Below are 14,947 nucleotides of genomic sequence, written 5' to 3' on the forward strand. Positions count from 1 at the left end.
TGGAAGATGAGATGAACAGAAAGCCGTCAGAGGACCTGCAGTGGGTGTTGAAGCTTCCACGACGCTTTGAAGAACTCATGACTCGTCTTGGCAGTCCATTGGCAGGTTTTCATTCAGCCGCTTCCTCTGATCACACAGAAATTAGAGCAAAGCGACAAGAGGCAGCAAGAAGGAAAGAAACAAAGACAGAAAGGTGTTTTAGACAGAGGGAGTCATGGACGCGCTGAGGACAGGTGTGTTTGTGCTGTTTCTGCTCCCAGCGCCTGTTTCCTGCTCAGGTAAGTCACACAATTACAACTTTATAACGAATTTAAATCAGTTTTACAGAAAAATCCTGAATCATGTGATTGGGTTGGTCGTTTAAAAGGTTTGGTTAAACTGAAATAATTTCAAAAACTAAACAGCGAACTCGGTTTTATTAACACACTGAGATGTAAATCTTGAATAAAGTACATTTGCTTGAGTTCTGTAGCAGCGCTTCAGTTGAATGTTCACATTATTGTCGTCACTTTTCACATATTGATTCCTCAAACAAAAATGAATAAACAGACAGAAACACTTCCAGTGATTTATGCATGAATTTAGACTGTTTCTGTGATAAATTAAAGGATCTGAGAGCTGCTTTTTGGACAAACATATTTAAAGGAAGGAAATTTGTCGTCACCTTTCTGATGTGTAACGAGCTGCAGGCGAGGTGAGTGGAGATGTTTCCTCCACTAGCGCTGCTTCATCTTATGGAAAAAGTAGTTCAGACTTAGTTTGAGTTAGCATTGAGACATTCAATAGTCTAAGAATAGCTTTTCTATATTTGGAACACAGGAAGCAAAGAGATGCAGAAAGACTGACAACCTCACTGCCCCTGATGACCCCAAATTAAAAGAAATGTGCTTCTTTCTTCTGGTTATTTTAGTCCTGTTCATTACTTATTGTTGCTCTCCATGCATCTACTGCAGCTTAAAGTATAAAATAATGTCCTCGCTTTCCGTTCTTTGGATTTAATTTGGGAAGTTTTTGTGAGTCGGAGACGTTTTTGTGCGTTTGATGTTTCTCAGACTTTCTCTTTTATGTCATAGTTTGGGTGGAGGGAAAAATAATTTTCAAAATGATCAAAAACTCTTTCAAGTCCCGTCGTGTTTTCAGTCAGATGAAAGTTCTCATAAATAAATCATCCTAACTGACTGTGAAATCTCTAAAGGTACATTTCTGCTGCTTCTAATCAAAGCTCACAGCAGAAAGACACACTTTAATATCAATAATCATATATTTACTTACTAATATTCATGTGGCTCTGTGAGGACTGTTTAATGAGGACATTCTGTATTATAGTGTAAAATGTTGAAGTATGTGTTTGTTAATTCCTAAATACTGATCAGAAAATCTGCAAAATGGGCATTTTATCAACGAAGAGAGGAATTAATATTTACCGTAAAAATCCCTTTGTTTCCCCTCACAGCAGCTTTAAGAGTGAAAAATCCTCTGATTCACGGTCTGATCGATGTGATTAGTCAAATACAGGTTTTTCAGGCACTTCAGATATTCTGAGCTTTAATTAACATTAAAAACAAATTGTCTTTGGAAACTTCAGGTTTTCCAGTTAAAATTGAACGTAGATTTTTGTGGGTTTAAAAGTATTTTAACTGAACAGCAGGTGTTTAAAATCAAGGCCATGTCGGCAGGTAATTTCTTCTTATTAGTTTTTTATAGGTCCAACGTTTTGGGAAATGCATTTTGTTTGAACACTGATAGCTTTTTAATTCAGATGTGTGCAAAAATTTGGGCCTAATTTAGTTGATTTCTAAAATGGAAAAAAGTAAAATAACAGACATGAACCCTCTGAACTCCAAATAGTTTCTGGACATTTTTTCTTCCTGTTAGAAATGTAAACTCTGTAAATCTATCTCCATCTATCTGTGGAAGATCCCAACCACGACCAGAAGCAGAGAAAAGTCCTTTCTGCAGTGTAGAATAGAATAGAATAGAATAGAATAGAATAGAATAGAATAGAATAGAATAGAATAGAATAGAATCACAGTTAGTGGCTAAAGTCATCAAATAAAAGTTGAATTTCTTGGAAAAACGTTGTGCATTGTACCAAATGAAAGATGGCTCTGCAGACTGTGAACATTGTCCTACTTCCATTTTAAACTCGTTTTTGTCTTCTAGCTGCTCTGTGTGAACACAGCCTGCAGTTCAACCCAAAAACAGCCTCACTATTAGTCCTCACCAAAAATGTTGTTGCCTTGTCTGAAAAAAGTCCAAAAATTCTGAAAAAACTTCACAAATTTACAAAAATGTGCAAAATCTTCAGGAAGAAAATTCCTGAAAAGATTTCCTCAAACGTTTTATTTCAAAAAAATAAAAAATCCCCACATTTGACAGCAAATTCACTGGATTTTGGTTGATTTTTTCTGAGTGTTCTTAAACATTTTTTTAAAATTGTGTTTTCCACCAAAAAATGTTTAAAAATTTCCTAAAACAATTTTGAAAATGTGGAAGTTTTCACTGTGAAGATATATTTTTTTCCCATATTTCTAAAATTTTAAAACGGGTCGATTTGACAACAGGAGGGCTAAGCTAAGTTAGCCAGCTGCTCACTGTAGTTTTATGTATTTGTTTCTCTTTTATGAGCGGTTTCAGTAACTTTATTGGACAGGAGTAGAGCAGATAGGAGATAGGGGAGTGTTAGGCGGCTAAATCGAATGTTGTTTCTTATTATATCATCTGTAGATTCATGTTAAACACACAGAGAGTCTTCTAATCTAACCTTACCATAGAAGCATATTATTGGTTTTAGAAAAAGGCTACCCACACATTTAATTTACAAAACAGCAGTTTCCATATGGACAGATGAAAAAATGAGATAAAACAGAAACATGAGCTCAGGTGTTGCTATGGGAACCGTTTGGAGAATTCATTCAGTGGTAATTAGGAGAAAGGCTGCGTCCTGAAGCAGCTTTCAGATGATCAAGGCCTAATGAGAAAGTTGTAGCCTCAGTGACTCTCCTGAACGCTTCTGTTCCGACCGCACAGCGACATGAAAGAGCCTCAGGAAGCCTCAGTGCAGCCCATCGCCCTGACAGGAAGACAACATGTAGTGTCTTACTTCCTGTTCTGGGGTCTTTGTCGCGTCTCTTTTTTCCATTGAATGTTGTGTTTCATGTAACGGACCAACTTCTCCCTGTAGACTCACACACACGTCACTTTATGTGCAGAAGTTTAGAAGATCTTCATCAAGAAACACCCATTACAGATAATTATCATTTATGGGATGTATTTAAGGCATCTTTCTTTTTTTGGGTGGGGAGGCAGAAAGTTTCTTTGTTTATTTGCTTTAAGAAAAAATAGAAAATTTAAAATGCTTATAAATAAACTGTTGATAAATCAAGAGATCAGCTAATTCTGATGTAACACCACATTTTAAGACTCTGTTGACCAGAAATGATGATCTAATAGTAAATTTAAACTCTCTTTGCTCTGTTTTGGGTCACTACCAGCTGTTTGTTTGGTGCTTAGGGGCTTTTTTTTTTTAGTTCTTTATTTTTCCGTTTTATCTGATTTTTAGTGATGGTAGAATTCACACGTGCACACTATTATCACTGTTCTTTTTCATTGTTAATGCATCTAATACAGAACTGCACATCGTTCTTCTATATATGCTGTGTGTCTCTGAATCATTTTCTTCAATATCGGCCCAATATTGGCACAAAAAATGTCATACTGGTCAGTTTCATTTAGTTTTTTTGTGCCTATCTTCACATCACACACCACTCCTTCTGCTGCAGATAAACACACAGATTCTGAAGGCTAGTCACTCACACACGTTATATTTAAGGAAAATGAGGAGACTACTGTGCAAAAGAAGGTGCAGATGAACCTGTAGATCATCAGAGCATGTTGCAGATGAAGATCTTGATTCTGAGCAGAGGGACACATAATTAAAACGTCACTGAATGTGATAATTACCTTCACATCATAGCAAACATACAGCAGAACACATATTTACATTTTCTCTCCTGTTTTGTTCCTCTACCGTTTTAATTGTCGTCTTTATTCCACTTAATAAACTCTAATTTAATAATAATGTATTTTTTTCAGTGACTTCTGCTTGGTTTCCTTTATATGTGCAGAAGTTAAAAAGATCTTATCCATAAAGAAACACCGATTGTAGATTACATTATTATTTATATGATGTATTTTATGCAGGATTTCACATCATTCTTTGTCATAATCTGTGTGTCTCTGCGTCATTATCTTGTGTTAATCATGTATTACACACATCACACACTTTTTAAACGTTCTCTATTTATGAATGCAAATAAACTGATTTATGTTAGAAGACACAAAAGCTGTTTGTGTTTCTATAATATTTGGTTTTGCACATTTACAGTTAAAAACAGGCACATTTTAAATTTACAAATGACCTTTTTCAAACAGTGAACGGTTCTGCAGTAACAGACGTATTCCCACATTTAAACCGTTCATCCACAGACAGACTGAAGAAGCAGCTTTTACTGAGCTCCATGATGCTCAGGCTGAAAGTAAACGCTGAACTGTGCAGGGGATTAAAAGAGTTTGAGGAACAGACATAACATAAAAGAAAAGACAGTTTGATCTGAACACAACAACTAAACCCGACAAGCCGTCCTCATCAGCCGAGGCTCTGACAGCATCGGAAACACGGCGGTTGGCAGGAAACCGGCTGCAGCAGACAAAAGACACACAAAACCGACTTCCCTTTAAAACAGGACCATATCCATCAGTTTAAAACTGGCAGACAGACCATAGCAGAGCAGTGTGGTTAAAGTGTCCTTATGGTGGAATCCTCTGATGTGGAACCAAAGCTGAGCAGCTCTGATGATGGACAGCAGGAGAAATGAAATATTTGGCTTGAAAAGGATTCGGTTTGTCTGCCAGGAGGCTGGATGGAAAAGATGACAGTAGAACATGATGGAGTGATGCAGGAACTGGAGATCTGGTCAGAAATAAGGGTGGAGACTGTGATTGTGGACTAACACGTTCAGATATTTAGATTCTATTCAGAGTTAGCATTTAGCATCCCTCTGACCCTAAAGCTCCTAAAAGAGTCAAAATAATGCAAAGAATTTCCTCATAATTAAATTCTTTCATGAAGCATGAATTAATTATTTTCATCCAAATTAACAAACCTGAGTTTACTTAAGCTGAATGCACTCATTTACCTGAGCTTACTTTGTTTGTTTGGGTTCATTTAACTCGTGTCCTAAAGTTTGATTCAACCTTTTTCCATATATTTGGTCCAACCTAATTCAGACTTGTTGGATGAAGTTAATCCAGTTTGAGTAAATCAGTTTATCTGAACTGAAAGAATTAAATGTCTGGAGAAAGACATTTACTTCTGTCCAGGACTTTTTTCTAGTTCATTCAAAGCATGTTCATTTTGAGAGTAGAATTTCAGTCAGTTGATCCTCAGCAACCAGCTCGATGTTCAGCACAGAACAAGGAGGGAGGAGACATTCAGTAAATCTGGATCAGAACCTTAGTCCAGCTTTAATAGTCTGCTGGTTCCTACCCATCATGCAGCACCATCAGCGACTCATTCTGACAGTTATTTATTTGTAGTTTAGCTGTGATGTAATTTCTTATTATTATTTCTTTATATCATTTAATTAGTTCAGTTTCTTTGTGCTGTCGTATTGTGGTGCTGTGATGTTTCCTTTAACATAAACTCACTGATATCTGCATTCATCAGATCAGTGTTTGTGATTCAAACCACAGAATTTCTCTCCTAAATGTGCACAAATAGAAACAGCAGAATCGTTCTCTGTTCTCTGAATCTTCTCCTCTTCTCTTTGTTTGCTCTGCAGTGTTTTCTGCTTTCTCTCATCCGGTCATCTGCTACTTCTTGGATGCTTTTCTGCTGGTTTACTGCATCGTTGCCACAGCGTTGTTCTTCAGAGAAAAGGTGAGTTTCAGCAGCAGGACTCTAAAGCCTCTAAAGTTTCTAAAGCCGACATTTAGCCGGTTAATCGTTTAGTTTATCAGAAGGTTTCTAGAAACAAATGTTACTAAAGAATTATTTGATTTATGTTATTTAACAGATTAAAATATCAGATATTTTCTGATTTCAGCATCTTTTTGTCACACTTGGAGTCTTTTAAATGTAAATTAGAAATAAAAACAGAGGAGTACAGGTTTTATCATTTAATCTGCCTCCTCTTCATAGAGTAGCTAACAGGAAATGATCTTTAAGATGCATTTTCACATTTAACTCTTCACAAAGTTCTGCTTCTCTTTTTTAACTGCATGTGGTTGTTTTCTATTAGTGTTTAAACTGTCATTACGTTTGAAAAAAGAATGCCCAGTTTCCGAGAAATTTCATAAAGCAAAGTTTAATTCATTTTAAAATGTTATAAAATGGAGAGAAGTAGCTAATCCTCACACCTGAGAATACTTTTTAAAAAATCATTTTCTAACTGAGCATGTGTTATCTGAATGGTTGGCAAACCAAAGCATTGGTCCATTAGCTGAGTTTTTGTCACTTATCAGAGTAAATGAGAACTATTTTAAACAACACCTGGCAGATTGAACAGACCGACAGAGAGCTGCAGACTATTGGTTTGTAAAGCACTTATTCTTTTTATTCTCTAATAGTTCTCTGATCTTCCATCTGATGCCAAACCTGTAAGTATCCAGACTTCATTATATCTATAATGTTTTAGTGTTTAATCATCAGCTGCTGCTTGAATCAAACTTTATCTTTGTGTTTTTCTCGCTGAATAAACAGGAAAGTAACGGTGACGTTTACCAGGTGAGGACCAATCTCTCACAGCATGGTTATCTGTTTTCCTCTATTTCTGCAGCCTTTTTATTTATCATTGGCTTTGTTTCATCGTAGGAACTTGAGAGGCCGACGGATGCAGATCCCTACCAGGTGCTTGAGCCATCAAGAAAAAAGGTGTGCCACTTATTTAGTTAAAAAAAAACTTTTAATGGTCACAGTTTCACCTGTTCTGGCACCTAAATGTCACTATTTTGTATTTTTAGAGAAAAGCTGGCAAGAAGAAACCCGGGGTAAGAAAATGTTCTCACATGGAATCAGATTAAACTAAATGTGTGGAGTTAAAAAGAAACTACATTAAAGTCATCCTCTGGTGAAAATCAACATTTCATTCCTTGTTAGTACATTTATTTAGACCAAACACAACATCGCATTTTAGAGAAAGATTCTTTCTAGATTTATCCCATTGACTCCAAAAGTCAAATTAAGCATTCAGGACCGATGTTACACGGAGTTTAGAGACATCACCGGGACAATCTATAACTGAGAGACTTCTGAAGTCCATGGAAAATATCTGCATGCATTTTTGCTAAAAGTAAAAAAACTAATGTTTTTATGTTCATTATGATCATGTCTTTACAATTTCCATCATTATTTATTACAGAAACAATCACTTATTAATAAAAAAATGACTGGATATCACTAAAATATCAACTAAATAAACGTCTGAATTTAACACCAACCACCTTCTAATGAGCTAAACAATAATAAAATGAGCTGATTCACAAACAGTTTGGATTGTGTTCTTTTGTTAAGTTCAGATAACAATGACAGATATTTATTTTTTTGGCAATATATCACATTTTATGTGGAAAATAACAAATTAAATCCCTTCCCACTAAGTTCCCCGTTCCAAAAACTCCTCTCCAGGAAGTGTGTTAATTCCAGATCACATGACCTGCTCCACGTGATGTCATTTCCTCCTTAAGAGAAGAATGGCCAGACTCCATCAACACAGAGCTCTAATTTTCTCTGTCCTCTCTCCAGTCCAACAGAGACCCCTACGAGTGTCTGACTCCCTCTGAAGCCCCTCCAGCTCTGCCTCGCCGCTGACGTCCTGATGTGACAAACTCAGCTCCAGCAATCATTTAAGTCATTTAGAAGGAAAAGAAAGGGTTCATTCTGGAGCTTCAGCTTCTCACATGTGAGACTGTGCCCTTATACAGTAGATATCTTTGTTCTTTGTAATGTTACGTTGAGTTTCTGCTGCACTGTGATCAGCCGTTTCCACAGTTTTTGGTCACTTTTCATTTTTGCATTTAAACATAATGGAGTGGCTAACATGCTAACGCTATAGAAGTGACATTTAGCATTTTAAATTAGCGCCCAGCTCAAGCTAACATCTTTAGTATCGCTACAAATGTTTCTTTATATGAATCCCAATAAAGACAAAGCACATGTGAAAACACTTGGAAAATGGTTTAATGATGTTTACAACAAAAGAGAACTGTACATTTACAGTAAAAGATTATCTTTATATGTGTATAAAAACAAAACAAACAAAAATACAGCAGACAAATGCATCAAAATCTACTATGTATCCTGATTCACATACTTAAAATCCTACACAATCGTTCAGTTCTATGCCGCCATGACTGGAAGCCTTTTTTTTCTTCTTTTTTTGTTTTTTTTGTAGTCAGATCGGAGCAGTGTCCCTCAGTGTTGTATTCCACGATGGAAACCAAAACTCTTTACATTCGAGTCCTGGAAAGTCAATTAGTATCAGACTGCAGAATAAGAAAAAGGGGAAATAAAACGGGGACACATTCCTTTAGATGAGCCCAAGCTTCCAACGTGAAATGTTTTCTGAGATACAGACAGAATATGTACATGTTGGCGTTTTCAGCTTGTTTTTTCTTTTTCTCTGTTGAAGCCATGGTCACTTGGGCTGTGAACTGATAAATCACACACATAACACACCCAAAACATACAAAAATACTATATCTTTAACCTACCAAGAGTAAGACAGTTCTGCAATTAGTTCCATGCTGTGACAGGAAAAAGAGATTACAACAAACAAACGAGAAACAGACGCTTTTCACGTAGGTTCTTCTCAGAAATATACCAAAATATACATCTAAGCTTTGGAATTACTGAGGCTAGGACTAAAGCCAGTGCTGGGTTTGTCTCTTAATACACATGCTGCAGGGTGGGGGGGGACAGACACACAGAGACACACAGGACAGAGAGATATCTTTGGTATCTGCATTTGTCAAAAGTTAAATATTTGGATTTTTGCTTTGGGATAGCGCTTGTGAGGTCCTTACAGCCTCACCTGGAGTAAAGCATTAAACAAAGTGTCACTGAAGCCCGTCGGCCAGAAGCTCTGAGCCGGAGGGACACAGTCCATGCAGAGAGAAGGACCATGATGCATAGTGTCACAGCTGATCAGAGTCTGTAGTGAAGAGACGATGTCAAAGGAGGGAGGGCAGGGGCAGGATAGGGGCACAGCAGTGAGTTTTAACAACCGCAGGATGTGTATTCCTGGAGACAACAGGGTTTACGTCCTGGGACTACAGTGTAGGATGACGAGGAAGAGACAGACGCACTGAGAGGCAGGAACAGCATTTTAACCACAGTCCTTGAGAGAGAAACAGTGGAGGAGAGGGACGAGGAGAGGGGAAGGACATCCTAGCAACAGAGACAGACGAACAGAGAGTCCTGAGCAGGTACAGTGTGCACAGGATGAACCCTCAGTGTGTATTAACAAACACCACCCAGCCACCTCCACATCGGTCTGGTGTCTGCCGGAGAAGCCCGCTCAGCTCCTGCTGCCTCCCGCCGATCCCCGCCCACAGGCACTGAGCCGCCCCGAGGACCAGAGCGTCCCCGGGCCAGACGCACATTCGCATGCAGTAAAAAGCAACGTGTTTCCAGGAGGGCCGGGTGGGTTTGATGCTGAGCAGTGAGGCGGGGATGGGCGGGAGCTGCGTGTCGCTCACATACAATCAGGTTAGAAGTCTTTGGTTAATGTTGGAACCACAGGAGAAGGAGAGCGGGCTGCAACAGCACACCGTCATGTGGGAAGAACGCACATACCTGTACCTGGTCAGAGCCAAACACACAAATAAAAGAAAAAAAAAAAGGATTGTCAAACTTAAACAAGTGTCCAGACATGTGGGGGCTCCCGTCGTAAACAACTAATAACCTCTGTTCACCCTAAAATCCATCACCAAACTGTGAAAGAAAACAGCAGACATTCAGAGAGCGCCCTCTGGTGGCAGCTTTCACCACAGCCCTCTGAGTACAGGTATGAGCAGGCTTCTCCACCGACACCAGTTTGTGTATTTTCATAGTTTTTAGGATTTTTTTAAAACATTTTTCTTATTTCTTAAGTAGATTAAAGCAGGTTTCACTCAGTCTTGAGTTAGAAATGAGGTATACAACAGCTCCTTTTGCCTTACTGGTGCTCCACACGTCCACATTAAAACCCAGCAAACCAGCGTCGACCAACCAGAACTCTACGCACGGCGGATTTTAAAACGTACGGATCACCCACTGAAACTGCTCAACAGCTAGAGTCAGTGCCGAGCAGACGGTTGAGAAAAGCAGAGGTCAACCACAAACTGGACTTTTTCCAGAACAAACCAAAAGCCTGAAGTTCAGTCAGTAGAGAAGCTCCTCCAGGCAACAACCACAGTAAGCTCTGGTCTCACCCTTCAAACCAAAAGAAATCACTCTAAACGCCCGCTGGAAGATGGAAAAATGCACCAGAATGGTTTGCAGACTGCCCTCCCTATTCTTTCATTACCACACACACACACACACACACACACACACACACACACACACACACACACACACACACACACACACACACACACACACACACACACACACACACACACACACACACACACACACGCTGGAATTATTAGTAAAGCTTTTCTCACAGGTTTCCTCAACCTACAAACATAGGTAGCAACGGAACCATCCCACGCTCAGAAATGCCCAAAGTACACTGTTCTGTTTCAGTGAAGACAATGCACCAGGTGACGCTCACACACACACACACACACACACACACACACACACACACACACACACACACACACACACACACACAGAACAACGATGCTACAATGCTCATGTCTTCTACGTAACAATAAGGCATAAATGATAATGTTAATCTTCTTTATCAAACTAAGAAAGCCAGTGATCTTGCCCTCTCACACTATACAAAACAAGTAAAGGCATAAAGTAATTGAATAAAAACTAACTAATGATTGTTAAAGACAGCACAGCAAATCAAGTCCACAACGACTCAAAATAAAGTATCTATGAAAGCATTAAGATGAGAATGCCTGAAGGAGTCAGCGAGTCGCTCCACTGAGGCGTGCTCGGGTTTATCTCGGACTTTTTGGTCTTGAAAGTTCAAAACAAAAAAAAGATTGAGGGGAGAATTTGTTTTGGAGTAAGGATGACAATCACTACATTCAGTCTGGATAACACCGGTTCAAATATAAAATATGAATATCTTACAAGTGTTTATATATATATTTATATGTATAGAATTAAGAAAAGATCGTTTGTCTAATTCTTCAGATAAATATTTCAGTAACATCCTATGGTGGTTCATCTCGCTATCAGACGTTCAGTAACTGGAACAGGACCGAGTTCTTCAGGCAACCAGAAGCCCACCAAGCTGCAAAGAGAAAGGCTTTTACTTTGGCAAGAAGGATCTCAAAATTATATTCAAACCTGGAAATACCCCATAAATAGTAGTACTAGAAAATAGCAGTAGTAGTAGTCCTTTTCTGTACGGTTCCTATGCATGGTTCATCAGCAGACGGTGCTTCTACATTCTGTAATGCTCTACACAGAAACGCCTACAGGGGAACCTTACGCTGAGCTGCTGCTGCTGAGGTATATTCAGTCAAAAAGAATTCAACAGAAAAGAAGGACAGAGAGGAAAACATGGACACATTTCACTGCTTACAGTCTCAGTGATTGAATAACCACCGGGTAAATTCATTTAGTCGTTTAGAAGCAGAACAATGCTACTTTAGTGTGGGGTTAGCTAAACGTGGAGCTCAGGACAGACTTATCCTCCACGTGTTCAGTAAGAGAGTTTTGGCAGGTTTTAAACTAGTCCACAGACGGATTTCAGGAGCAGCAAATCGTTTCCCAACATGCTGGTTAAAACTGAGAGGAGGTGAAGTGTAACGATCAGATCAGATCTACGCATTTACACCTCCCACCTACAGGAGCCTGACGTCGTCATAAAGCTATCAGAAAGCATGCAGGCCTCCACAGCTCAGCTCCACCGGGAGGGAGAGCTTCAGCCCCACCGGGAGAGCTTCAGCCCCGCCGGGAGGGAGAGCTTCAGCCCCGCCGGGAGGGAGAGCTTCAGCCCCGCCGGGAGGGAGAGCTTCAGCCCCGCCGGGAGGGAGAGCTTCAGCCCCGCCGGGAGGGAGAGCTTCAGCCCCGCCGGGAGGGAGAGCTTCAGCCCCGCCGGGAGGGAGAGCTTCAGCCCCGCCGGGAGGGAGAGCTTCAGCTCCGCCGGGAGGGAGAGCTTCAGCTCCGCCGGGAGGGAGAGCTTCAGCCCCGCCGGGAGGGAGAGCTTCAGCCCCGCCGGGAGGGAGAGCTTCAGCCCCGCCGGGAGGGAGAGCTTCAGCCCCACCGGGAGGGAGAGCTTCAGCCCCGCCGGGAGAGCTTCAGCCCCGCCGGGAGGGAGAGCTTCAGCCCCGCCGGGAGGGAGAGCTTCAGCCCCACCGGGAGGGAGAGCTTCAGCCCCGCCGGGAGAGCTTCAGCCCCACCGGGAGGGAGAGCTTCAGCCCCGCCGGGAGGGAGAGCTTCAGCCCCACCGGGAGGGAGAGCTTCAGCCCCGCCGGGAGAGCTTCAGCCCCGCCGGGAGGGAGAGCTTCAGCCCCGCCGGGAGAGCTTCAGCCCCACCGGGAGGGAGAGCTTCAGCCCCGCCGGGAGGGAGAGCTTCAGCCCCACCGGGAGAGCTTCAGCCCCGCCGGGAGGGAGAGCTTCAGCCCCGCCGGGAGGGAGAGCTTCAGCCCCACCAGGAGCTGCAGCAGCAGGTCACTAAAGCTAAGTTTCTGTGATCCTCATCCAGCAGCACCAAATCAGGAAAAAAAAGGGGGACTGACCGAAGTGGAAGAGGAGAAAATAAGTGGAGGAAAGCAGAGCTGTGCTCAGACAGGCACAGCAGCTGTTGAGGAAAACCACTTTGGTTCAAGCTGTTGTTTTATGGCTGAACGTTAGCACAAAACCAAAAACAGACCCTCTCCATAATGCTTCAGAAAAGTCCAGAACTGCTACCAAAACAGGATAGAAAGAGAACAGGCCATCAAACGGCTCACAGAAAACCAGATTCAGAAATAAAGAGAAAAAGTTCTTTGTCATGCTCCATCCCTCCTTTCTGGTCTTTTGCTGCCAATTGAAAAGTGAGCTATGAGACACTCGGTCAAATTAAAACATGTAATCTTTGGAAAATGATCATCAAAATATTGCATTTCTATATTCTGTCGACAATGAAGAGAGATTCTGTACTCATAAATATATTGACTAGACTAAGCTACACCGACTACACACAGCAATTATTTTAACAAAGATTTTTGGTATATCTTAAAGTACGTAAGCCAGTCAAAAGAATTTCATTCCTCCCAAAACAGGCAGACTGCAGCTCATCAATCCAGTTTTTTGGTACAGATACTGTGCACAAGTAGATACGACGGTACTACTGTTAAACAGAAAAGAAAACACAACACAATGAGCCCAGCTAGCCAGGGACGAGTCCTCCAGACGCAGACTGCCTGAGCTCTTCAAACACATGCACACATCCACTTCCTACCTCCAATCCAAACATAATGTACAGTTTTCACTAATCACACTGCAGGTCTGCAGCTCACTTTAAAGCTCTCATGTAATGTTTTCAGTCATTTTCTGTCAGTGTCTATAGTCCACATCTAGACCGTCGTTTTACAGAAGCCCGGCGGCTACGGCGTCACCACAGCAAAATGTAAAAGTCAGTGTTTCCAGAAGAGAGACTCAGAGGGACACACCTGGTCCCTCTGACCTTAAAGCAATGATAACCTTTATATCGGCCACTTATTACTTGTTTTAAAGCCTTATAACCACGATTAAAAAGTGATAGTTAAACCTTAACTTAATATTAGACTTGAAAAGTTCTGAAAATGTCAAAAAATATAGACAGTAAAGATAAAGGAAGAAAAAGTCTCTACAATATGTTGATATGATTTACGTCAAGGCCTGTCCTATAAACCCAAACGATAATTAAAAGGAGGGCGACACACACACCCCCCGTTAGTGATGATGAACGTGTGAAATTAGTAGTAAATCAGTAAAGTTTGAATGTTAAAGAGGAAAGTTCTAGTTTTTGGTTAGAAGTGCTTCAGAGAAAGTTCTGACCTGGAAATAGAAGGATATATGTACAAAACGAGAACAGGACGTTTTCCTCCTGCACACGTGTCAAGGTTCATGAGGACTGGCAGGCCAACAACAGTTTGTGAGAAAACATCCAAGAATCAGAAAGAAAAGGACAGGAAAAAACAAAGTTAAAGAAAGAAACTGAAGAAGCAACCTTTGTGAGGTTGTTTTGTTTTTGGTGGCAGCAGAAGGATTAAATAATGGTAGATACAATGGGAAGAATGTGGGTGGTTAGTGAAGCAGAGCTCTGAGCAAACAGCCGCCCTGTTCCCTACACGCTGTGATCAGGAGTAGTGCCGACGTAAGAAACGGGACGCAGCCCCACTGCTTCACTGGGCCTTGGAGGCAGTGGTGATGGTGGAGGCCTGCACCGTGGTGGCCTGGTGATGAGCGTCAGCGGTGACCTGCAGCCCCCCCGTCCCGGCCGACACCAGGCTCACGGGGTTGCTGGTGAGCAGCGACAGGTTCTGGGGGTTGAGGAAGAGCGGCGTGGTCACCAGGTTGGGCGTGTTGCCAGCAGACGTGTTGGCAAACAGGAAGTTCCCGCCGTCCAGAGAAGTGATGGGGATGGTGCCGCTGGACGCCAGAGCTGTGGAGAAGAACTTTACCTTTACTGGGTTTCTGCAGAAATCAGTCAAACGTAATGCTTTTTAATGCTAAACTGTAAAAATAATGCCGTGACCATGAACCAACAAACACGGGTTTGTTTGTGCATAAAAGATGATTTTTATA

At 41.2% G+C, this 14,947-nt stretch overlaps 2 protein-coding genes across 5 annotated transcripts in view; one reads left to right on the forward strand and one right to left on the reverse strand.

Moving 5' to 3' along the window:
* On the forward strand, window positions 1–8,225 carry cd247l (CD247 antigen like). Its single transcript, XM_022202741.2, has 7 exons — window positions 1–278; window positions 5,844–5,941; window positions 6,631–6,660; window positions 6,764–6,787; window positions 6,875–6,934; window positions 7,024–7,050; window positions 7,805–8,225. The coding sequence occupies exons 1-7, from the start codon at window positions 215–217 to the stop codon at window positions 7,868–7,870; spliced, it is 369 nt and encodes a 122-aa protein (XP_022058433.2). The 5' UTR covers window positions 1–214; the 3' UTR covers window positions 7,871–8,225.
* The window catches only part of pou2f1b (POU class 2 homeobox 1b), a 20,738-nt gene continuing 14,012 nt past the window's right edge, over window positions 8,222–14,947 (reverse strand). For all 4 annotated transcript variants that reach the window (XM_051958499.1, XM_022202740.2, XM_022202737.2 and 1 more), the window contains one exon: window positions 8,222–14,804. In XM_051958499.1, coding sequence (XP_051814459.1) covers window positions 14,545–14,804 — 260 coding nt within the window. In that variant the 3' untranslated portion in view covers window positions 8,222–14,544. The remainder of the gene's footprint in view (window positions 14,805–14,947) is intronic.

This window comes from Acanthochromis polyacanthus, chromosome 14, assembly GCF_021347895.1.
Source record: "Acanthochromis polyacanthus isolate Apoly-LR-REF ecotype Palm Island chromosome 14, KAUST_Apoly_ChrSc, whole genome shotgun sequence".
Lineage (NCBI taxonomy): Eukaryota > Metazoa > Chordata > Actinopteri > Pomacentridae > Acanthochromis > Acanthochromis polyacanthus.